At 37.7% G+C, this 25,621-nt stretch overlaps 1 protein-coding gene across 3 annotated transcripts in view; it reads right to left on the reverse strand.

Annotated features, from left to right (window-relative positions):
• The window catches only part of INSC (INSC spindle orientation adaptor protein), a 143,877-nt gene that overhangs the window by 62,724 nt on the left and 55,532 nt on the right, over positions 1-25,621 (reverse strand). For all 3 annotated transcript variants that reach the window (XM_085317163.1, XM_085317161.1, XM_085317160.1), the window contains exons 3-5: positions 6,420-6,765; positions 5,868-5,920; positions 2,186-2,309 (exon numbers count right to left, since the gene is read on the reverse strand). In XM_085317163.1, coding sequence (XP_085173289.1) covers positions 2,186-2,309; positions 5,868-5,920; positions 6,420-6,765 — 523 coding nt within the window. The remainder of the gene's footprint in view (positions 1-2,185; positions 2,310-5,867; positions 5,921-6,419; positions 6,766-25,621) is intronic.

The following is a 25,621-nucleotide window of genomic DNA, read 5'->3' on the forward strand; positions in this document are numbered from 1 at the left end:
GAATAATGTAACCAAAAATGGATCGTGCTCTTTAAAATAAATATGAATGGAGTAAGAAAACAGGTACGAGTTTGAAAGTATTCATAAAGAGCTCTGCAGTTATTTAGTATATTATTATTTATTTTGGCTTAGAATGAAACTAAAATTTTCAGAAATTCTTAGTGCAGAGGCTGTATCACAAGGTGATACAAAATTTCCACCTTGTTATTGCTATAACCTAACACTATTTTTAAGGCTCTGGGTCATCACTATTCTCAATCTACACAGAAAATTTCATTAACCAATACAGGCAATTCTCTTAGAAAAATATAATTAACTCTCCAATATATGAAATAGATTAAACACTTCTCTTTTTGAATAGTTTTAAACAGCTTTTGCATGTGTGCCACTGCAGCTGCACAGATTAACAAAGCTGTTAGAAGTTTATTGAATTTTACTCTCTCTGTAAGTGCACAAAAGAATGAGTTACACTCCACAGAATGATGAAGGTAAACATTTTCAATTTCAGTACAACTTTGCAAGAAGTGCAAATAAATAGGGCACACTTTACACTGTTACTGATACAAAATTCAGTTATTTTCTCTTTAAAAAGCTGTGCTCTCATTTCTCCCACTTCTAGCATTTCTCCATAGAAAAATGTTCTGAAAAAGGCAAAACTTATTGGTTTATATTTTGAAATTAATCCAGTCCTGAACAAAATCTTGATACATTAATTGGAAAAGAAATTCTAGCATAAGCAATTTAAACTGAGAGTCCTAACCTCTAACACTGAAACACAGACTGCTTCAGACTAGCAGACAGCTAGTTGTGCAGCAGAAGTCAGCACACGACTGAAAAGCTCAGAAAACTGCTCCTAAAACTGTTTCTATTAATGATCTCGCCTTCAAGTCTTCAGCCATGCAAATACACACAGTGTGGTACAAAGTAATTAATTCTGCTTTCTTAAAAGAAAAAGAGAGTAGAATTTAATATATATCAATAACGTCGAAGTCTCCAAGACAGAACTATTAACAATGAAGAATTATTACCTTTATTTAACCTTTTTAGATTAAAAAGACTAGGCTTCAGAACAATCACAACCTACTCACTGAATCTGTCATTTCGAACCCTTTAGTTACGTGCAACTGTTTACATACTTGGACTCATACATGGCATTTCATGTAGCTGTCATAAAACCTAACCAAAGTGCATCGGCAAAAAGCTTGTTAGTTTGATTGTAACTCTTGAGAATATATTCTGGGGATTCTCACTTCCTGGCAGTAATCTCTTAAAACTATGAAGGATAATTCTGAAAGAGAGACACAACAATAGGGCTTGCCATCTTAAAGCACCAGGGTGCATTAGAATTTCAGCAATACTATGCAGTAATCTTGTTTTACAAAGTAGTAAATTTCTTCTACACTTCTACACATCTCTACACACTTCTACATTACTTCATTTTCATTTTTTTCATGCAGCTGCAGCATAAAACACTCTTGGTTGGTTATTGGTTTTGTTGATCTTTTTTGTTTGCCATGCAAGGAGTTATTTTCTCTTTTGATGCAAAAAGAATGCTGATACTCATGTACAGCTTGCATACAATGCTACATTTTATCTACTTCTTAGAGTCTATGATAGGCACTAGTTAAAAAAGTAAGTGCATTGTAATAATATACGTTATAGATACATGTTATAGAAGATTTTGTTCTTAATGAGAATCATGAGAATAGGAAGGGCTTTTTTCCAGATTTCTAAAGAAAAGCATTGTCTGCATAGGGTGAGAGTAAATGGGTCCAAAGGTTTTGTTAATAAGACACTGTCCAGAGATGAGCTTTCTCAAAGTGAAAGAGGCCTAACAGGAAAAGTGATTAACACAGTGAGCGGCAAGATCATTTTGCTGAGAATACTGGAATCAGATCAACAAGTGTTAAAGATGAAGAAAGCTTGTGTTCTGGAAAAACTAGGTTAATACATATGGAATAACAGTAAAGCTATGATCAAAACCAAAGTTTTTGGAGAATCTGAGACTATGCTGTCTCAGAAAACAAGCACCTGCATCTCTTTGCAGGGTATTTGAATCACTGATCATAGGTTTGTTGAAAATTGAGAGCTGTAATTATACACTCCTACCTGAGTGGATATTTTCCTTCAGGATTACATACTTTTAAAATACTACTACTTTTTTAAAAAAGAAAAAAAAACTGACCTGTGCCTCACATGTTAAAACCAGCTCTATCAACTGGCCAAAATACTGAGCAACAATAGTGAGTGTTTCATTAATACAAGATTTCATGGATTTCAGTATCTGTTCATCCTCAGTTTGTATGCACCTAGAAAAAAGGAGAAAGGGAAAAGCTGAAGGATAAAAAGATGCAACAGGCAACAATTTTTTTTATCAAGTTGATTGTCACAGTGAGCTCTTGATATTGCATCAGTATGTTAATAATGGGAATATAAAGGAGATTCAATTATTCACACCAGGACACTGTCTTTGTGTCATTAATATCATAGCAGATTTTATCAGTCATTAATATCACAGCAGATTTTATCAAAGTATTGTCTAAACATAGTAGGTATAATAGCAAACGGTAACTGTGGACATTAATTATAATCTCCGGATAACACTTTACTTCACAGACTACAGGCCAATTTTTGCTGCAGTCCATAGTTGCAGTCCATTACGGTGTACCTGTATTTCAACCACAGCTGTGCATATCCTTCTACTTTTCAAGACCAAAGAAGTAGTTTCAAGAATCTTAATTTCTTTATTCACTTTGCCATATTGTAATGACAGCAGGATAAGGGCCTAAAAGTGTGTCCCTAGATCAGTACATTTGTTTTAAACTCACACAGTGTACTCAAAAGCAAAATTTGGTCTTCTATGCAAAAAGATTATACAGAGTAGCTTTACAGAGTTAGTGTAATTACTCTGTAACCAGTGATACTTGACTACAACTGAACATGCAAGACAAAGATGGAAAACATTATACAATTCAAATGAAATAACTAATACTTCCTCTCAGAAATACATTCATTTGAATTGTCAAAACATATTCCACCAGTGCAAGCCACCCTAGTTTGGCTGAGCAGTGTCCATCTACACAGCAGTTTCCTTCTTCAGCTGTACCCATTTCTCACTCATGATCTGTATCATCTTTTTGTCAAATACTCAAGGAGTGTGAGGGATGATCTGGGGCAGACACTACAATATCAGAGATCTCATTAAAGTCAGTATTTCCCAAAGGAGCATATACAAGATTCTAGGCTTTGTGGGTTTGGCAAAAAACAGTAGCGCTCAAGAAATGTTCTTTCCTGATAATTAGCTGGTGTCTTTTTCCCTGAAGATCTCTGGAGCAGAATGACTTGCACAATGTTTAAAGCAAATACAAAAAGATTATTGATCAAACAATGCTGGAGAGTAACTTCTGTCAGCCAGGGGAAAATATCATGATAAAAACTATAAAGGAAATTCTTATTTTCTGGTCTCTTAAATAGATAGCATTCTACAGTGCATGCAGCTGTGTAAACCAACAACCACAATTTAAACAAATCCATACTTATTCGTGTTTGATTTACTAATACGTGGATATGCACATGCAGGAACATGCAATACTCCAATTTCACAATGTAAGTTTCACACAGAGAAGAGAATTACAGTAATGCTGTCAGAGTATGTAGAGATGCGGTAAGGAAGGCTAAGGCCCCGTTGGAATTGAGTCTGGCAAGGGATGTTAAGGACAACAGGAAGGGCTTCTTCAAATACATCAGCAGCAAGAGGAAGACTAGGGAAAATGTGGGCCCGCTACTGAATGGGGCGGGGGCCCTGGTGACGAAGGGTACAGARAAGGCAGAGTTATACTGAATGCCTTCCTTGCTTCAGTCTTCACTGCTAAGGGCAGCCCTCAGGAACCCCAGAGCCTGGACATGAGGAAGAAAGTCTGGAGAAAGGAAGACTTTCCTTTGGTTGAGGGAGACAGGATTAGAGACCTTCTGGGCAAGCTTGACATTCACAGATCCATGGGCCCAGATGGGATGCACCCACGGGTACTGAGGGAGCTGGTGGATGTTGTTGCCAGGCTGCTCTCCATCATCTTGGAAAGGTCATGGAGAACTGGAAAGGTGCCTGAGGACTGAAAGAAAGACAGTATCACTCCAGTCTTCAAAAAGGGCAAGAAGGAGGACCCAGGGAACTACAGGCTGGTCAGCCTCTCCTCCATCCCTGGAAAGAGGATGGAACAGCTCATTTTGGATGTCATCTCCAGGCATATGGAAGAAAAGAAGGTGATCAGGAGTAACCAGCATGGATTCTACAAGGGGAAATCCTGCTTAACCAATCTGATAGCCTTCTATGATGGAATGACTGGCTGGGTAGATGAGGGGAGAGCAGTGGATGCTGTGTACCTTGACTTCAGCAAGACTTTTGACACTGTCTCCCATAACATCCTCCTAGAGAAGCTCAGGAAGTGTGTGTTAGACGAGTGGACAGTTGAGGTGGATTGAGAACTGGCTGAAAGGCAGAGCTCAGAGGGTTGTCCTCAGTGGCGTGGAGTCTAGTTGGAGGCCTGTGGCTAGTGGAGTTCCCCAGGGCTCAGACCTGGGTCCCATCCTGTTCAATTTCTTCATCAATGACCTGGATGAGGGGACAGAGTGCCTCCTCAGCAAGTCTGCTGACAATACTAAGCTGGGAGGAGTGGCTGACACACCTGAGGGCTGTGTTGCCATTCAGAGAGACCTGGACAGGCTGGAGAGTTGGGCAGAGAGGAACCTCCTGAGGTTCAACAAGGGCAAGTGCAGGGTCCTGCAACTAGAGTCAAATAACCCTTGACACCAGTACAAGCTGGGGGCTGACTTTCTGGATAGCAGCTCTGCAGAGAAGGACCTGCAAGTGCTGGTGGATGACAAACTGACCATGACCCAGCAATGTGCCCTTGTGGCCAAGAAGGCCAATGGTATCCTGGGGTGCATTAGGAAGAGTGTTGCCAGCAGGTCGAGGAAGGTTATCCTGCCCCTCTCCTCAGCCCTGGGGAGGCCTCATCTTGAGTACTGTGTCCAGTTCTGGGCTCCCAGACATAGAGCTACAGGAGAGAGTCCAGTGTAAGGCTACGAAGATGCTCAGAGGGCTGGAGCACCTGCCCTGTGAGGAAAGGCTGCGAGAGCTGGGCCTCTTCAGCCTGGGGAAGAGAAGACTGAGGGGGATCTTATCAATGCGTATAAGTACCTGAAGGGAGGGTGTCAAGGGGATGGGGACAAACTCTTTTCAGTTGTCCCATGTGACAGGACAAGAGGCAATGGGCAAAAACTGAAACACAGGAAGTTCCGCCTGAATGTGAGGGGGAATTTCTTCACAGTGAGAGTGACGGAGCCCTGGCACAGGTTGCCCAGAGAGGTTGTGGAGTTTCCTTCTCTGGAGATCTTCAAAGCCCGCCTGGATGCAACTCTGTCTACCACGCTCTAGGTGACCCTGCTTGAGCAGGGCTCTTGGACTAGATGATCTCCAGAGGTCCCTTCCAACCTTATTGATTCTATGATTCTATGATATGGATTGAAATCTTGTCTCTGAAGAACTCAATAGGAGTTTCGTCACTGATACATTTAGAACCAAACTTTGTCCCTTGATGTCCAAAAACCCTGAAAAATCTACTTGCAGACACCTTTGCGTCTGTGCGAGGCTCTTTGTGCAATAACAGATCCCCATTTTTCATTAGGATATACTTTAGATAAAAGCAACTCACTTCACCCACAGGGGGCTAACATTTAAATAGCCCTTCAGAGCTGCAGGGGTCCAGTTCAAACATTTGAGCATGTTAGTGGATTTGTACTTCTCATTAGAAATTCTGCAACATAATAAAACAGCAAAATGAGTATTTCAGACATAAAATTTAAATTACCTTTCTGTGAATGCTGTAAATTCTGAACATTTTTCTATTAAAAGTTTTTCAAACTGCAGAGAGAGAAAGAGGTTTTAAAGCAATATGCCATATACAGGATTGTTCTTGAAAATAATTCTTGTTTATAATAACTAGATAAAAACCCTTCAAAAACCTAGTATTTTATATAAACACGCTTTTCCCACTTCACTTTCTAAGCAATATGAGTAGAAATAAAACTGAAGATGACAAATAAAAAGTAACATTTTCTACATCTTAATAGAAAAGAGAACTCACAGATGGGGAGATCTAATTACTTCAGCCCAGTGGTCCTCAAAAACTAAATTATTTCAATATAATTTGTCACCATTTTCAAAATTCAGAATTATATGATGAAAAAAGGATCTGAACCAAGACAAGAATGTTTCATCATCGAAAAGAGGCCTAGAAAGTGTTAACCAAGCAACAGTAATTGTGTGTAAGTATTTCTCACAAATTGCTTAACATAAATAGCAATTATTATAATAAAAAAGTTAAATATGGCAAGTAAGACATCTGGTAAGGCATCCCTACCTGATGCATTTCTTCCGAAGAATTCCTGGTAAACATATTGTATTCATTTATCATTGAACGTACATGGCAGTTGACTCGTACTGTCATGCTATGGACTCTTTGCCATCTATTCTTCTCCAGTTTTTGAGCAATCCTAGTCAACTCTGTGCTTATGATCCAAGCTCTTTTTAATAGCAATTGCAAGTTATCACTTGTACTATATCGTGAAGGAAGGATCAGTTCATTTTGTTCATCCTTCTCAATGTTGATTGGTTTGGACTGGAGAATACACATACATTCACAATCCGTCATCAACTTCAAATCTTCCATCCATCGCTGAACAGAGTCCACCTGAATTAAGTGCATGCTAGAAGATAGAAAATGAGAGGGAAGAATAAGGTGAAGCAAAAAAATCTTAAGTAACTTAGACTAGCCCTCAGAAATGAAATATTTAAGCTACATTTACCTACTACGTGGCAACTGATTGAGCAGGTGTAATGCAGTAGCATGTTTCCTGTTCCAAAGATGGGTTTTATTTTTCTAATCACCTTCACACCACAAAAACCGCTATAAAATTGTTTCTGTAATACCAGTAGGGACTAAATGTAAGTAAACTGGAACAGTTTAGACAAAGGTTCTGGCAGAATAGGCCCCTAGGTTGCTTGTAAATTCAGCATTTAATGTGACAGCAAAGGAGCGTTTACTTGTTGTTTGTGGGACTGTAGTGTTGGCTTTTCCTAAGCATTCTTTCCCTGTTAGTCACTGAACAGAAGAAGTTTTACCTTGCAGTAGCTCTCAAAGCCCTTACATTCACAATGACACAGCCAAACCTAGGCAGCTAACGATACTGTCAGCCACATCACTTTCTGCCACATCATAATGCCACAACCTCAGCTGGATTCTCCTCCTGCCAAAGCTTCTCCCTTTTTTCATACCACACTCTGTATGATTCTGACATCCAGTTTGCAAAGTGCATTATCTGTGCTACTGCAAAGGTCCTGTGAACTGGTCAGGCTGAAAGAAATTTTTTGTTGCGTGTACCCTAACATAAGGTTGGCAGGTAATAAGCCTGCATTCTGCACTTTTAGACCCTCCAGCAGTGACATAGCTAATAAATGGGGCACCCAAAACAGCAATTGTACATCCTCTCTGGGACGTTCTCTTCGTGAGGGATCCTGAGTCTCCCAGAGACTGAAGGTAGAGTTACCTACAACTTTTACTTACAGCAAGCTGCCCAGATCTGACCCAAAAAACTCTTATTCCTTGCTCCCCACAACATATACCTACCGAGCCACACAGACAGCCAAATAGAACTACTGTTATTAGTCATATTTATATGACTAAAAGTCATATGGAGTAGAGGTTGCAGAACAGCATTCCTCCTTATCCAGTTGGTCTCTACAGGCAGGCTCTGGCTTCTGGTTTTTCTCCATTTAACTCAGAGACTTCCTCAGTGGCAGTAGCATTGATGCCTTTGATTCGCAGAAGTTTGCTCCCTCTCTCTGAAGCCTGTCTGGCTGATTACTGCCTTCTGCAAACTCTCAGTACCCCTGCACAAATTTGCAGGCTCCCAGCTTCATACTTTGACTTTCACCTCCCACAGCTAAGACTGGAATTCTGTTTCCCTTTGCAGGCTCCCCAACTCCCCAAGGTAAAAGCATCAGCTTTGCCAAGGGATCCCATCTGACCCTTGCTTTCAAATCTACGATCAAATAGACACTGTCTGTCTCCAGAAACCATTAGACTTAAAATAAATAAATAAATTAAATTATTCAGGTTTACCAGGAGGTCCAGATTATTTCAGCTACCATTTTCCCCTCCCCAACTCTCACAAGAGATCAGTTATTATGATCTTTATGTAAATCTAAGGGACAGTTATAAACTGCTAAAGGAAAAAGACATAGAAGTTATTAAGAAGAAAGTCTTTCTTAATTTATTTTCAAATTGTTGAAATTTTCCTTCTCCTATCTTTTTCCAAAAGCTTAAAAAACTCTTAACGATGGCTGATGAAATTAGAATTAATGAATCATCACATGGCATATTTACATGGTATAACTCAAGACTCTAGGGAAATTTTTGATCTTGTAATAGTAAAGAGAGATTTCACCAACACCAGTTCACCCTAGCCCCCTTATATCCTTCCCAACACAAGGTCACTCACTGCTAAAAAAGGCAAGGCAAGAGGTCAAGATTTTGGAGTCACAGGCAAGTCTCTGCGGCATGATACTTCAGTGTACAGTCTCAGACATTCCAAAGGACATGATTTCCGCGTGGCATTTATCACTGGCAATAATTGCAGCTATTCTTGATTTGCATGCCCAAATCAGTTTCCACAGAATTTATAACAAGCATAGTAGCTAACTGACATAATGTTCAACCACACTACAGACCTTCAAAAGCAGCATTTAGTAGGAATTTCAGATCACTCAGCTGCAACAAATGCAAGAAACATTCCGTCAATTTTCATCAGCTGAAGATGTAGCCCTTAATATTCTGGTGAGTTTTCTCAATATGAAATCCCTCACATTTTTAGTACCTCTTTCTCTAGCAAAAGATGATTTAGTACTAAAGGAGTCCAAAGAAATGAAGATGGAAAGAAAAAATCCAGTGAAAATCAACACGGCTGGACTTAGTCATGACTTTACTCAAACTTCCATCAGTATCATAACTACTCTGACAGTGTAGCTGATTGCTATATACCTTCTGACTATGTGTTACAGCAGTTTTTATTCAGTTTTTCAGGATGTTATACCAGAAAGAAAGTTTGTATTAGATCCCCCTTTCTTTTAATCCAGATGCTGATTTATAGCATTCAACACCACAGTAATAATGCTCCGTGCTGTTATATAAAGCCTTACTGTAAGAACAGACCCTGCAACTGCATTAGCCAAGCTAAAGATGACTGGGCAGAAGGCCTTGTTAATTCTTGTGCTTCCATTTATACACTGAGCAACAGCTGAATTCAAGAAATCCTCTCCTAAAATACTGAAGTAACATAGCATAAATGACCAAAATTTATTACATATGTACAAAGAGGACACTCACCTCAGAAGTCATTTAATATAAGCCAGTAGTGAACAAGATATAAGAGATCATTTTCATTGATCCAGTCCCCCTTTTCACCACATTGGATGAAGCTACTTTTAATTTCAAACTTTATATGCTACTGCTCTTTAAGGTCTTTATTCTACTCAGCTTTGAATACTGTGTAATTGCATTTCATGATCAATTGTGGCGCTCTATTTTTGCTATGTGAAGTGTCTTTATAGCTTTTTTGGATCTGAAGCAAGATTCCTTAATAGACAAAAATAACAGCTTCAGAAGCTTGACACCATGATTTATAATAACATGCACAGTTTGCATGCTGTACAGGATAAACTCATTTGACATAGAATAATGAATTTTTCATTTTTAAAGAGCTCTACGAAAATTGATCAAATCTCTATTTAGTAGGTACAAATAAACTCCTGCATTACACATCCACATGGAAAAACCTAGAATTGAAGGTTAGTCAGATAAACAAATTATTGTTGATGTTGCTTTCAGTTCAAAAAAGCCAGTTTTCACTCTGATGAGAAAAAAGGATGATGAGGTTGTACAAAAAAGAGTTACAGATTTTAAAGAAATTCTCCTTGTTAGCCTGTGTTCCCAGTAAAGTCATTGACAGAAGTCCAAAGGTCGAATTTGGAATGTTCTGTTATGTAAAACTTTGTATTGGTAACTCACAACTCCCCTTTTCAGACAAGAGAATCACAGAAAACTCTCCCTGTTCACTATGTCAGTGTTTCTGTGACACTGTTCTTTTGCGGAAAAAAAAATCATTATTAGTCAAGAGAAATACATAAACGACTCCCTTTCATCCACATCTCCCTGTACTCAAAGAGGAAAATCTTCCTGAACATTTAGTAGATAAATCTGATTAATTTTTTATATATTAAAATAAGCAAAGTAAAAAATTTGAGCATTCATAATTAGCTTTCAAAATCATACTCCAGACAGCATTTACTGAACTCAGAAAACAAGCTGAAAATTTCCATCTAACCTCCCATTACTGAAAAGATACTACAGATATAAAATAAAAACAGCCATAATGGGTAAAACCAAAAATCTGTCTAGCCCATTATCCTGCTCCCAACATGGCCATTAGCAGATGCATAAGGGAAGATTATAAGAGACATGGCAAGAGCTGAGCAACCCCCTCATTCCCATCTTCTGGCAATTAGTGCTTTAGGGACTTCCTAAGCCAGAAGTTGTATCTGAGCAGGATGTTTATACAACACATGGAACAAAAGTAGCCATTACCCTCTTTTTGAACTCAGTCATGCTTTTGGCCTTTAAAACAACTAGTGGCATTGTCTCATATTGTTTGATTATGTTTTGTATGAAAAAGTGTTTCTTCTGTTTATTTTAAACTTGCTGCTCGGACATATTAACATGGGCTCTTAGTATGCTAAGATACACTGAAATGACAGTTATACATTCTTTTTGTGTAACTCCTTATTTTATTTGCTCTATCATAGCCTCTCAGTTACTTCATTTCCAAGTTACACTCAGTCTATTAGTCTGTCCTCGTGCATTAGTAATTTCAGACCTCTGTTCATACCTGTGCCCCTCTTTTTACCTTTTCTAGTTTTCCTATGTCCTTCTAAGATGAGATTGCAAGAACAGTACACAATATCTACGATTCAGGCACATTATGGATTTATACAGTAGCATTATTTTCAGTGCTGTCCTTATTTTCAAATAATTCCTCAAATTACATTTCTTTTTTAATAGTTGCTTTCCAGATGTCAATAATATATCATGAGTGACAACATATAATTTAGAGTCCCTCATTCTATATGTCCGATTAAAGAGGTTCTACTCTTCAGCTCCCATCTCCTCTTCACACACACTACTTTATGTTCACTGACATTCACTTTCATCCGGTACTTCACCTTTCAAAGACTCTAAGTATTGTGAGACACTTTAGTGACTTTTTGTAATTGTTCCATTCTGAATTTCTCTGAATAATTTTGCATTTGCTGTAAGTGTGTTGCTGTCCCACTATTGTAACTATTTTCCAGGAAGTTAACAAGTCTGTTGAGCAGCTCTGATACTACCGTATGGGGCTTTATTGTGTGGTTTGGCTTAGTTCTGTTAATGAAGTAATAGTAGCAGGGTAACTGGTCAAGACCTTAGGTATATACATAGTAATTCCTCACCTATTAGAATTTCTGAATTTAGTATTTCATGGCATATTGACAAAAAATCCATTTATCTAAACTCTACACTATAAAAGCAGCATTTCATGTAAAACTTGCAGTAAAAATAATTCAGTGCAAAATAAAAATTCAAAAGAAAGTCTCCAACATTTCTTCAAAGTCATTCTATTTTAATTGAAGTTGTAAAATCTTTGATGAAGTTTTCAACAGCATTCTGCTGAACTTGAGTAATTAGCAATTTGAATACTGTCTAGTTTGCCTGCCAAAAACCAGAGTCTTTTCTAAATTGTTACATATTGACAAAATCATTTGACAAAATCATTTGGTGTCACTGGGTGAAACCAACAGTGTGTTAAAAGTATATAGCCTCGAGATCCTGATCTATACAGACATTCCTGGAGTATATGACACATTGCAGGCAAACTTCATCCTGGAGAATGACTCATTAAAAAAAAAAAAAAATCCCATTTCCGCTTTCTAAAGAGACATATTGTATTCATAGATCTGTTGCAAGCTTTTCTTTTTTTCTTGCTATTTTCTTCCTTTTACTATGTATTTTGTTAACTAATGAAACATTAAGTTTTTTGGGATAGGACCATGTAATCCTGTAGATGTCAATCCTACCTATCTCATGTTGGTGCTACATGCATGCAAAAGTGAACACATAATGATAACTAGATCATTTTTCAAAACTTATCCAGCTTCGAGCTCTCTACTTCAATTTAACTGGCAGGCCATACAATTTTTTTTAAAATAACAAATATTAACAGTGAAAAAGAGTTATGCCTCCATTTTAACACTGGATTTCACTAAGTGCAAAAATTTCATCTTTTATAACACTGTGTGGAAGTCTGAACTGATCAATCCATGTGAATAATTCTTCCAATGGCCATTATATTTACAAAGTGTAAAGAATTTTGCTCAAGTAGAATTATGTTTTTGAGGCTTCTTAGTCTTTTTATCCATTTTCACTCATTATGACAGATTTATAACCAGTTCTAATGATAACATTTGGTACAACTTCCAGATAAGCATAGGGTGAAAGTCAATGTCAGGTCTAAAAACTACATTCAAATTTATTATTCTTATCAGCACTGGGTAATTAATTGGCAACAAACAACTTCTTGAATGAATTTAGTCCCTTCTTTGTACATAAATCAGCTGCATTTTTTTCCCAATTCATCTGTTCAAAATTATTCATAGGTACCCAATATACCCAGGATCAGTTTCTACATCAACAAAATGGACAGCAGAATTCAATTCTCAGTGGAAGGATTCAGTGAAGAGCCTTAGGGAGGGCTCTTTATTTATCCTGAAGTTGCTTTAGGCAATATTAATTGCATGACAGAGCCTTGCAGATGCATCATATTGTATTTGAACTGATTTTGGCAAAATTTGAAGGAGCTAGAGAAGTAAAGAATAGCAGTAGGGTAGCTGAGAGTCAGATCCCTTATTTTTAAGTGAATACAATTGCTATGCTGTTTACTCACAAAGCAATAAAGAGATCTATGAATATCTGTTGTTTGTAATTGATGTGGCAAGTAGAAAAATTAGATATATGATTGGCACAGTATTCTTTGCTTTGATTTCCTTCTTTTCCAATAAAACATTAGCAACCCAACTTCACTAGGACAAAAGATGAGTTTAGTATGAATTATTTAAACCTTTAGAAAATACTGATAAAAACAAGGTAGCTCATTGTTTTCAGAGAAGTTAGAAGGCAATTTAAAATGGTATTTTAATTTGCTCAATGGTTACTCGCTCCTTAGAGTTATTAAAGTCAACCAATTTCCCTGAATGAAGCCTATAAAAGATAATGCAGACTAAAGCCATTGAACATTTCTCAAAGCAACAAAAATTAATGAAAGGTATTGGGGCACTGCAGTCAGCCAAGTATTCTGATGAAGTGTATTCTGGAAGATGGGACTCTTAATAGCCAAAAATGGTATCTTACCTTTAATATTTATGTTTAGATTGGGAGTCAGCTTAGACCATGACAAAATGTAGCAGAAGTAATAAAGGTTTTACCACTAGTTCAAGCAGGATGCCGCAGAGCAAGCATAATTAAACACTGGTAGCAAAACCAGAGTTACTTAAAAGTGACAGGTAAATGACAATTTTTTTATAATAGTGGTCATAAATTAACTGGTTTGTGAGTTTTTTGAGAACATCCCAATAGTATCATTTTTCTCAAGACCAGCACCCATGATCCTCTCTTCACCTGATCTGATACCAGAGATGGTCCCCTTGCTATTCACTGGGACTTCACAGGCCCCAAATTCAGACTGGCATCTGCACCATGGAACCATGGGGTTATTCATACCACTAGCATCCTCACAATCAGTGCTACTACGGACAAAGCAGATTAAAACCACGAACAGCTTGTATGCATGTGTCCTGTTAGGCATCCATCCAACTTCTGCAAGGAGACCAACCTGTGAAACTTAGTACTTAACATCTGTAATCAGGCTCCCGCATTCTGTGAAATCTTTTGTATTCACAAATATAAAAGAAATATCTGTAAGGAAAGTAAAAACACTATAAACAATTTTAATATATACGGTATGGTGTGTAAATTTACTACAGCTCCATCATACCTATGCAAAAGGCCACATAAATCATTCAGTGTTAAGTGCTACACCGATGTCCTTCTCAGATCTTTATGTTTTTCTGAGAAATCTTCACTGTAAGTTGTCCCTCTAAAAATGTCTGGAAGCATTACACCATCTCAGAATTACTGGCATGGTAGAGAACATAAGGGAGGCATGATATAAAAATCACAGATCATGTAAAATTTAAGTTAAATTTTATCATATATTAAGCTCTACTCATGTGAGAAAAATTAACTAGGATCAGATCCTTTCAATCTTTGTCAATTGATGGTTTAGTCAGAAGGCAACAGGGCTAGTTCAACTTCTTTTGGGGGATTTTTACTTGTGCATTAAACTGCTAAAACAGTAATAGTCTAGACCAGAGCAGAAGCTACTGAGTTCACAGAAGGAAAAGGCAGCGATAAAAAAGCATATTATTTCCTGACAGAGTGGGAGAAAAATGCTAAATATGCCCTGCTATCAGCAAGTTATGACAGCATAAGGCTGCTACTTGGCCTGCTTGCAGACAAAGCTGAACAATCAGTATGCTAATATCATCAAAATGATGAGCAGCTAAAGAGATACCTCTGTTGAATATAATTTGTATAATACTATTAATTTATATTTGCAATGATTAGTATTGCACTTGTGATATCTGACCATTTCATAGTAGTAAACTGGCTAAAATTTCCAAAGCAAATGAGTTTTATGAACTCTGCCATACTAGCATATTCAGACTTAGTGAACTGTTACAGATTCAGGTCAGACAAGTTTGATCTGACTTGAGGAAGACACCAGACTTGCAACTGGGTAATTTTAGCCACTCTACAATTTTGACAACAGATAGTAACATAGATGGGGGGAAAAGTGCTCTGCCACTGGCTCTGCTGCCAAAACACCCGGTCATGCAGAAGTAGGGGTGGGGAACCACCAATATAGATCCACTACTGCTAGATCCCATCACCCAAATGTGTTAGTAGGAGTTATTGAGGCTGTGGCTTATCAAAGACATGCTTGTATTTTTTATTTGCATTTGGCCACTGGTAAGATTGGAAGTGATAGTGGACTTAAATTCTACCAGCGTGCATCAAATTTTTTACAGTTTCTCAGGTTATGTCCATTAAGGTGAGTGCCTTGCCTTTTAGAAAATGACCTGCGCAAGGAATTCCATGATGGAGCACTTCTTTTTCAGATATTAGACTTGTTTATTCTTATTTGTGAGAGAGTATGTCTTAATCACTGAAGGTCAATAATAAGTCAACCCTTTTACAAGAAGACACTCGGAACACTGTCTAAACCTGCTTTGCTCTGCAAGTTCATTTCAGCAATAGCATGTACAGCAGATATATTCGCCTGATGTTCTCTGGGCTAAAATTTCAACCATATGGTGATTTTGTGCCCTGCACAAAAAAGTAGGATAAGACCATCAAAAAATTCACATTTGGATCATAAGTCTAGCTCGTGCTCATTTCTGACGATATTTACAGAATGTCAGTGTGAAGCAGACAGAAGGGTTAATACATAGCATAAAACTACCTGCTGACAGAGATTTGGGAAGGATTTAGTTCCTTTGTTCAAAATGCTGCTGCTTAATCATTTGTTCTACAGTGAGCAAGTAGATTATCTTCATTCCTCAGGCAAGCTGCTCTTTGATGGGCTGTATGAGATAACCTTTTCCCCGAAGTTAGGTCCTTATATAAAAACTTATTCTCCACTGGACAAACAAATCAGGGCTGAAGCGGCAAAATCCTATCGCTCTTGATCTCTTTGCAAATGGCAGTCTGAGTCTTGCAAAAACATGAAACTCAGAGTTACAGTTTTCCTAAAATATGAGATAGCAAAGCTGATTCATGTTAGCTTTGTAGACAAAGACAAAATCCATGACTTTGGACTGTACTTAGTACAACATAAGCAGAAGTGCATAACCTGAGGGAATGTCACAAGGCAGCTCTACTCGGAACATTTCTACAGCTTCTTTTGGGACTTTGAGATACACTTGGTGACTGAAGAATATTGATAATCTTGAACAGATGTTGTTGTCTGTATACATTTAAATTGCTGCTTACTGTCTGAACATACAGCGTTCTCACTCATATAAATATCTGGCAGGGGAAGGGAGTGTCCTATATTGTGTGACAGGAGAGAAATGTCAACTGGACTATCAGCAGAACATACTCAGGATATTAACCAAAGACTCCATCCCTGTTCACCTCTTCCAGATGCTCAGGCTACGCTTTTAACTCCAGAGGACAACGTTCCTCATAGCCCTAAAGGAACAATGTGCTTGAAGAGAGAAATTCTTGTATACACCTAGCGGAGAGAAATAGAACTGAGAGAGAGAGAGAGGGAAACAATGCTGGAAATAATTTCGGGCCATGACTATAAGTATGCTTAGACATAATCACAAGCAAGTACCAGTTTGGAGATGAACATGAGGGTCCATGAAAACAGCGTCTGTGCCTCACTGAACAGTTTTCTTTTTTTCTCCTCCCCTCCTTTTTTTTTACTCTGCCTTAATTTGTAGTTTAATAACAAACAGTACAGCTCTCTGTGCCTTTTTCAAAGTAGTTATGACATGCATTATGAGCAATACCATTAACTTTTCACCTTTTGCTATTTACTCATTTAAGGTCCTAACCCTACTGATTAAGTAAAGCCTGGATTACTTAATGAGGGAAGCAACAATGATTTCACAGGGAGTTATGAGATCAGTATCACCCGGGAGACTGCAGAAATTTGGGGAGCCTCATTCACATCTGTTACATAGCAGATCTTACTAGAACTGTCTAATAAAAAATAATAGAAAAAAAAGAGTAAGAAAAGGATAGCCTTGTTTTTGCTTTTCTAAGACTCACACTAGAACAGTAACCCTCCAAAAGACAAGAAGATTTAAGCTAGCAACACAAAGTGTTATGAATATGGGATTGGGTTGGTAAAAATACCTTAATTAAACATTCTTATCAGAAGAATGTCTTATCAATAAAATCTCATATTTTAAACACATGCTTATATGATTCTGTAGGAACAGAAGACTGAAAATGAAACTCTAGGTCATTAAATCCTCTCTTCGGATAGCAGAAGCAACCACGTCAAAAGGTTCTTTCATAAATGGTTTAAAATCACCTCTAAAAATAAATTATTGTAGGCTTAAAATAGTGCTATTAAGTGGCTATTCTAGACTCTCACTGTTCTGATGGTTAGAACTTTCTTATTTCAGGTCCAAATTTCTTAATAGGGGTTCATTTCCACTTGTTTTTGTCTTTCTTTTTAAATAGTAATTTATCTTCCAGTGTATTTCTAGAAGCTGAGAGGATGTGTTTGCTCTCTGTTTGATGAGACTTAAAGAAGAGACAAAAGGATTTTATTTGTTATGAGACTGTCTCTTTTTTACCCCTGAACACTCTGGTAGGCTTTACTTGTAGTCATTTAAAAATTAATCTTTTACTAGAAGTCTTGACATCACATTTAATACCAAATAAAATCTCACAGTGTCTTACACAGCATTACTAGGACCTCCCTGTCTCCACCAGCAATATCACACTTCACACAGTCTAGGACCAGTTCAGCTGCCTTCATCACATCTTAGTGGCAAATAAATTTTAATCATCGTGTCATTGCCAACTAGTATAAATAGGTCTTCTATTCTTTTTCTCCTCCATCCAGTGAGTTCCAAATTGTTGCAGACTTTCTTGTCTTCAGCCCCTAAACACAAAACCTTGAGATTTCTACTAATCATTTTTAATAATCACCACTGAATTTCTTTTGCTAAAGGGAAAAATACGAAATACAGAGTTATGCTATCAGAGAACAATAACAAGTTAGTCTGGTATAATCCATCTTTCCCAAGTTCAAGTTTTGGCATCCCATTTACAACTTAATTCCATATCTTTAGCTATTCTCTCCTAGAATTTCATTCTTGAATTTCTCTCTCTTCCTTTTCACTTCCAGTTAGCTCTCATTCTACCCTCCCTGTAGGTAAGTGTCAGATTCTGCTATCTCCACTTGGAGTCACTACAAACTTTCGTTAGTAAGTTCCACATCCTACAATAGTCACCCTCCTGCCTTTAGTGGATTGAGTTCTTTGTGTTTTGCTTCCTCCTCAGACATATTTATTTCTATTCCCATGTGGCTGACATGGAGTCAAAGCTATATGGTTAACGTTCCTGTCTTTACTGAAAACTAAGCCTTTCTTCAGTTGGGGCACTATTTCTATGCTATCAACCCTTTACTGATAACATAAAATAAGCATTTCTTACCTTCTTCTCTTTCAATCTGTATGGTTATTGAATTCAGACAGTGTTAATAAATAAACTGCTTTCCTGAACAAAGGGGTTCAAATTGGAAATAGTATAACTGGCAGAGTCCCACACAGTCAAATTACCTCTTAAATAGGTATTTAATGAACACAGACTTCCTGTGTTAATCTCCCCACCTGGGTTCTGCCTTATGCTCCAGATGAGGACACAATAATGCCAACAGCTCTGTGTGTGTGTGTGTGTGTGTGTGAGAGAGAGAGAGAGAGAGAGAGACACTTCCCCTTCTGTACACCTTATCTTTCTCCAAATCAACAAAGTTTTAGGCTCTGATTAATTCAGAAAGACCCTGCTTCACTCCTGCCTTTCGACTGCACTTCAAAATACTGATTTCTCTTCCCTTTCCCTCTTCTGCTGATACTACTACTTCTTTCTTTCCCCTCATATATCCACTGTGCAGGTGCCAAAAAGAGACTCCCCCCCTGCACCCCAAGGGAAGCTGAAACGGGGCATATTTGCATTCTATTGGCTGTCCTACTCATCTTCTGGCAAGCTTTGTCACCTCCTGCCATCATTTTCTCTCGACTGACTGATTCTCTATTGTCTGTTTAGTCTACAAAGGAAAAGACATTTCCTCACTTTCGCACTGAGTGCTGTGCACAGAATTCTGATCCTGGTTGCAGTTTTCAGATGGCATCATAACACACATAAAGGAGACCGGCAAAATCTGTAAGTTTTTCATAGAATCATAAGGTTGGAAGGGACCCCCGGAGATCATCTAGTCCAACCCTGAGCACCCATACGAGGATTGAACCCGTGACCTTGGCACAAGCAGCACCATGCTCTAGCCAACTGAGCTAAAACAAGCAGTTATTTTTACTACCAGAAGGTGGCTATTGAACATCAGACAACAGAAGAAATGTGAAGAATGCCTGAGCTAGAATGGTCTCATTAAAATATAAAATCCAAAGCAATTGGAATCTAAGACTTGAAAAGGATAAAGAGTTCAGGAGGGTTCTTCAAAATGCTGAACAAGAAACCATGGAGGTGAGGAAACAATCACAGACTGGTTTCTTGGTGAAAGTAAAGATGAACAGGTTAGGAGTCCCACAGACTGCTCATTCCTTGGATATAATTCGTTAGTGAAGACTTTTCACCTTACTGCTGTTCACAACAGCTGTGCTAATCTCAAATGTAGAAGAGGAGTAAGGAGAGAGTAAACCACAGCACAGGTGTCAATCTCCATCTTCACAGAAGGGAGTGGATGAAAAGCTTTTATGAGGAGCCAGAGAATGCTACAAATGATGACAAGAAAAGACAACAGAAAAAAAGATCTCTTCCTCCCTTCTCCCCTTAGTGACTAGGATGAAATAGCATATCTATTTATTCTTCTTCATTTAGTGGGAGTAGAAATTCACTCTCAGTGAATTTCTGGCACAAATGAGTTTTCTGTGATTTATAAGGGTTTGCAGGCTCCATAATCTGCAGTGCATTAAAAACAGAACCTCCATGTTTTCCAAGAAAAAAAAAAATATTCTGGTATTATTGCACAGAAGTCAATTATCCCTTCTTAATTATTTATTTAGCATTAATAAACTTTTATTGGCCATGAAAGAACCTGGAAAACAGCTAACAGGAGCAAAAAATGTAGCGAACACCATTGTTTTCCAATAGTATATCCCAGCTTCAATGAATTAGCCTCTGGCACCAAATACAAATAAATGAGTATTTTATGTGAGTACAGTATTTTGCATTAAAAAACAATTAACGGATAAGTGGAACTAGGTTTTTGTCCTCCTATAAGGTTTTATGATACCTCACGGTGGAGCAAGTAAAATAGATGCAAAAAAGTATCAGAACTGAATGCAAGGAAATGTTCCAGAATATTAAGTCTGTTCCATTAACCAGTTTCAGCTAAAGAAATTTGTTTCATTTAAACTACTATGAAAACGATAACATAAGTGATTCATAAATGTGAAATACATACCTGATACACAAAAATATAAATGGCTTATCAATTGGATACTCCTTTTTACTTTCCCTTTGTCAGCCTCTCCTTATTATGAGACTAAGCTCTTCAGATGAAGAAAAAAAAACTCTCTACATATTTGTGAAGTGCTTGATTAATAGTCGTTTGATGCTGCCACCAGATAAGCAGAAAAAAAAATGACTTAACTTTACAGAGAAGTAAATGCAAGTAGACCAAGCTTTCTATGTGATTACCTACGTTCCACTGTTTTTCTAAGTGCATGAATAAATTTATCATTTAATAAATGATTTTTATCACTTCATGAAGTTTTCCTCACAGTACTTGCTCAACAGTTTCTCAAAAAAGTCCATCAGTTTTCAAGTAGGATATGTTTATCTATAACTGCCACTCATACAAAATCAGGCTGGCATCTCAAAGCTAACTCTGCCTATCATTGATTGCAAGCAAAAGGCTGAGTAATTCAGGTTCTGGTTTTCATCCTGACATCTATTACTGGAATGACTCAAACAATGCTCCCAAATCCAAATTCTTAATTTGAGAGCATTTGAAACATAATCAAAGCTGTGCATTTAGGGCCCATCTCTAACTTTTAAGGGAGATGGACTTTTTAATCTTTCAGACACCCCCTTCCTCCCACAAAGTTTCATTTAACTAAATTCATCATTAGACTGGGCTGTAAAGAAAGATCATTCCTAAAAAGCAAAGCAACTAAACCTTCCTACTGAAATCAGGAGTCAAGAACCAGCTATGCAATTGACATTGTTTGAAGAACACCACATTTCCCTCAGAAATACTCTAGAAATTAATCAGTCATTTGAACAGATGTATTCTTCAAAAGGTATCAAACTGATACCAATGTACCTCTGTTCTCTAGCACAGACAGAGCAGGCATTAAGAATCACCCTGGCTTTCCTGCTTCTCACTGCCACTACACACAACAGGACAGAAATGTCAATGAACCTTTGTGAGGCTGGTCACAAAAGAGCAATTAGAAACAACAGGGTGACAGAAGCAGCAAGAGAGTAATAGCTCATCATGGCTTCACACTTTTAAATTGCACTAAATTCTCTATAGAGAATAGTCAATAAATCAATGTCACGTGCTGCAAACTTACTGCTTTAACTCAATCAGTGAAAACAACATCAAATATGTTCTGTCTGTATTTTGCCAGATATGTATTGATCCAAAAAGATATTAGGGCATTTACCTTGAACTTCAAGCCCCTGCTTCAATCAATGTTTGTAGGAAATACTAACTCTCCAGGAGAGAGGAAGATCTTCCTGTTCTTTTACAAATATTTAAGTGGGAAGACAAGAAAAGTACTAGCTTTATGCAGAAGTAAAACAGAAAATCATTTAAAAATCTCAAATATTCACTGAACAGGAGAATCATTTCTCACCTAACTGCACTCAGAAGTCTTGTTAATTTACAGCAGAACTTCAACTCTGAGAAAAACAAAATGCAGAAAAACAAAATTCATTTTATTCATAGTCCTAAGGATAAATATTTGTTCAAATCTCTTGCCTAGCTGTTGTGAAATAATCAACTTACTCTCGCATAGAAGACTCATTTGACTATTGTATTTCTTGCAAACACTGCAGAGCAGAGGTCCCCAGAGGAATTCTCTAAGTCATGCTAAATAATCTCTGGGTCATACTATTAGTAGCAAGCATACTCTTTGATGGCTTCTTCACCAGTATGTGACTCAATGTACCACCTGCCTACCCCTTGCATAGATGCCTAATGGTGACTGCAATCTGGGTACCACTCCTTCACAGACACCCAGAAAAAGCAAGAGTTTGGATAGCAGTGTTACGGTGAATATCAGCAGCAACTTGCTGCCTATTAGCAAAAAGTTAGACCATTTCTGACATAAAAGAAACCCTGAAATCTTAACACGCCTTCTCTGATGTACCCATAATAAATTAGCTAATCTGTACCACATTCATCTGCTTGAAGTAGGAAAACTTGTTCTAACAAGCTATGTATTTTTACAGCTATACCAAGTTTACCTTTATCTAAACCTATATCTGAGGTCTGATGAAAATGGGCTGTTTCCACTGTTAAAGCTCTTTAAGATATAAAACATAACTATCTCGCCTCTCCTGGTTATGGATGACTTAAGGTCTTAATTTGAGTGCTCCTGCACTCCAGTAAAAGTATGATTGGACGCTATATATAGGTTCAAATGAAGGTAAACTTGATATATCTGTAAAAATACATAGGATTTCATAAACATAATGCAGAAATCATGCGCATGATTCAGCTTATCAGTTTAATATTTCATGATTTATTTAATGTCTAGGCATTCATTTTTCACCAAAGACACTTCCTCAGAGCACGAAACAGGTAATCAGTTTAGAAGCATACGAAAAATGCGTAAAGGGTGGCTCCACCTGTTCTTACAGACCTCCATGCAAGCATACTTTTACCTCAACATGGGCAGCATCTATTTACAAATGTACATTGAGATGGGTCCAGCCAAAATGCTGAGTAGGAGGACAATAAAGTCCTGACATGACACCAAGCACAAACAAAGCCAGTATGAATGAAGGGATAACCATCTTGCACAGTTTGGGTTTTACTGCCTAGCCTGTCTTTATAAGCACTTCTGAGAAAATTTGCAGTTCAGGTGTCAGCAGCAAAAGCAAAAGGTGTACAAGTGGAAAGAGCAGTGAGGCAAAAAGATTCCTTGAGAGACTCGGGGACAGACAAAGAGATAGAATGAACCATCACTCAAAATAAGATTGAATTGGTGGGGGCGGTGACGAAAAGCTCAAGCCCACAAAAGATAACAATAGAAAAGACACAGAGAATGGCAATTAAGTTTCTGGACAATACAGAGCCCTTTTATTTCTTGCATATATGCAGGTTAGGAAGTTGTGGAAACAAACACTTGCACAGATTTGCTAAACTGAACAAGTTTTCAGTGCTATAGTACTATGAAAAGAGTCTGCAATGAATGTACATCTTATATATCCCTACACTGTGTTAAATTAAAAAGTAGAGAGCAAAATGCTCTCTTAAATTTTATTTATTTGAAAAGAATACCAGAACTGTCAAAAGATCATCTCTCTCACACGCACATGCGCGCACACACAAACGCCTTCAAATTTCATTTGTAAGCAGGGAGCAGTATAATTTTTAGATGCTAGAAAGTTCACAAAGATAATAGGAGAAATGGCTTGAACTCTTGTCTACCATTATAAAGACAGTAATAAAGCTTTATGACTCCACTGCCTCACCCATGAAGACATGGACCCTGATTCATCCTATCTGGCACTGGCAAAGGCTAAGAGTGGATGAAAATGCAGTATAGCTCTGGCTCTACTGCAGACAAAGCAAGAGTCTGCTTTAGCTTGTGCCACTATAGCCACAGTCCTTACTGCACACATAATGGTGGTCCTGTATGGCTGCAAACTTCCCCACTCACAGTTTCATGGCAAATCTACTCTGAGATGCTGCACTGCACTTAGAGTCCTACAAGGCTGATGTCCTGCTGACTCAAAGACCCCCCATGCAGAGAGTGTTCAGTATGGGATGGTGACAGATTCATGCCATCAAAACCAGGGAGCTGAAGCAAATCACAAATAAGGCCTATTACATCCCTGTCTCTCATGTCTCAGCAATCATTTAAGTTAAAAGTCCAAATTCAAATTTCTGGATTGCAGGATCAATAGGAGAGGTATATAAATTTACATCCAGATAACAATTCAAATATTCAAAAATGCTCAGACCGAGCATTTGCTGAGGGACTTGTATTTGCAGCAACACGAAGTATAGTAGAGCAATGCTGCATCCAACGCACACATTGCACGAATACCAATCTTTTTTCATCCCCCTTTTTATGGCAGCACAGCTGCGTAGCAGTTCTGCCTCTGTCGTCATATCTAACAGCATAAAACCAAGAAAAAGCTACTTTTACAAAATTACTGAGGTCAATCTCTCACCTGCCAGTTGAACCACAGAGAACATCCAGTGTGATTCCAACCCTTCAGAGCAGAACAAATGGTTGGGGACCAAATTTCTTATTTTCTTTGGCAGCAGCACATTGATTTCTTTCCAGGTTGTTTCTGGTACTTTAGCCAAAAGCAATATATGGTTAAACTATGCACAGCAAAACCAGGAGTGTGCTGGTTCTAAACATTTCCTGATTCACTCTCATAGCATAAGCACAGCCAGTACGTCTCCACATCAGGACTGTGCCACTGGCATTTTTAACAGATGTAAGAAAAGTTGTTTAAGTGAGAGGGGGAAATCACCTTTTTGCCTCAACCATTATTAGGAAAAGTTTCTGCCAGAAGAATCTTAAAACAGAATTTATTAAGTCATATTGCTCTGCTACATTTCTCCTTTCTGATCTCTCACTGGGGACACTGGACTATAAGAAAATGTTAAACAACAGTAGAAGTTAATTACTCTTACTTGAAATCTACAAGTCTGAGGGCTTCAATAGCATTCTCAAGATTGAGAATAAAGAACTTCTGACTCTGCAAGGTAAATACCTGTAACACTCACTAAGTCACTGGCAAGATCTCATCACTTAAACATTGAAGGCAGCCAGCATTTCAGATCTTATAGTTAACTGAAAATTTTTGCCTTAGTAATTGGATTTAGGTGAATTTGTTTTGCAAATGGTGTTTCTAAAAAAAACCTGTAAAATACAGCAAAAAAAGTTTCATTTTTATCACTGGCAAAAAACACTGTTAGAGAAATCTCTATTTTTTTATATCTCTCACTGAAGTGACTGGGCCAGAATTCATGTCTGCTGCATCAGCCAGCCTGCAGAGAAATATGGCTCCCTTACTTTGGAAGCCTTACAAATCAGAAAAACCAATCTGTGAATAGATATCATTACTGGAATCAAAAAGCAGTAAAATCAGCTATTTAATTTTTCTGTGCTTTGCTTTTTCTTTCCGTATTTAACCCAGAAGAGAATTGACTAACATATAGTATGTCAAAATCAAGATTGAGCAAAGTAAGGAAAAATATCCTATAAATATATGAAAGGTGTCAACATAGAAAAAAAAGAAAAGAGAGAGCAAGAGACAGAAAGAGATAGCCTGCTGCAGCAGGAGATCAGACTATATCTCATAAGATTCCTTCCAATCTGAATTATTCCTTTATACTATGATTTATTCTCAGATATCAAAGGTGACTTATTAAACAGAGTCACTGAAATAGT

This window comes from Rhea americana, unplaced genomic scaffold (assembly GCF_003343005.1).
Source record: "Rhea americana isolate MKP2758 unplaced genomic scaffold, rheAme1 scaffold_49, whole genome shotgun sequence".
NCBI lineage: Eukaryota > Metazoa > Chordata > Aves > Rheiformes > Rheidae > Rhea > Rhea americana.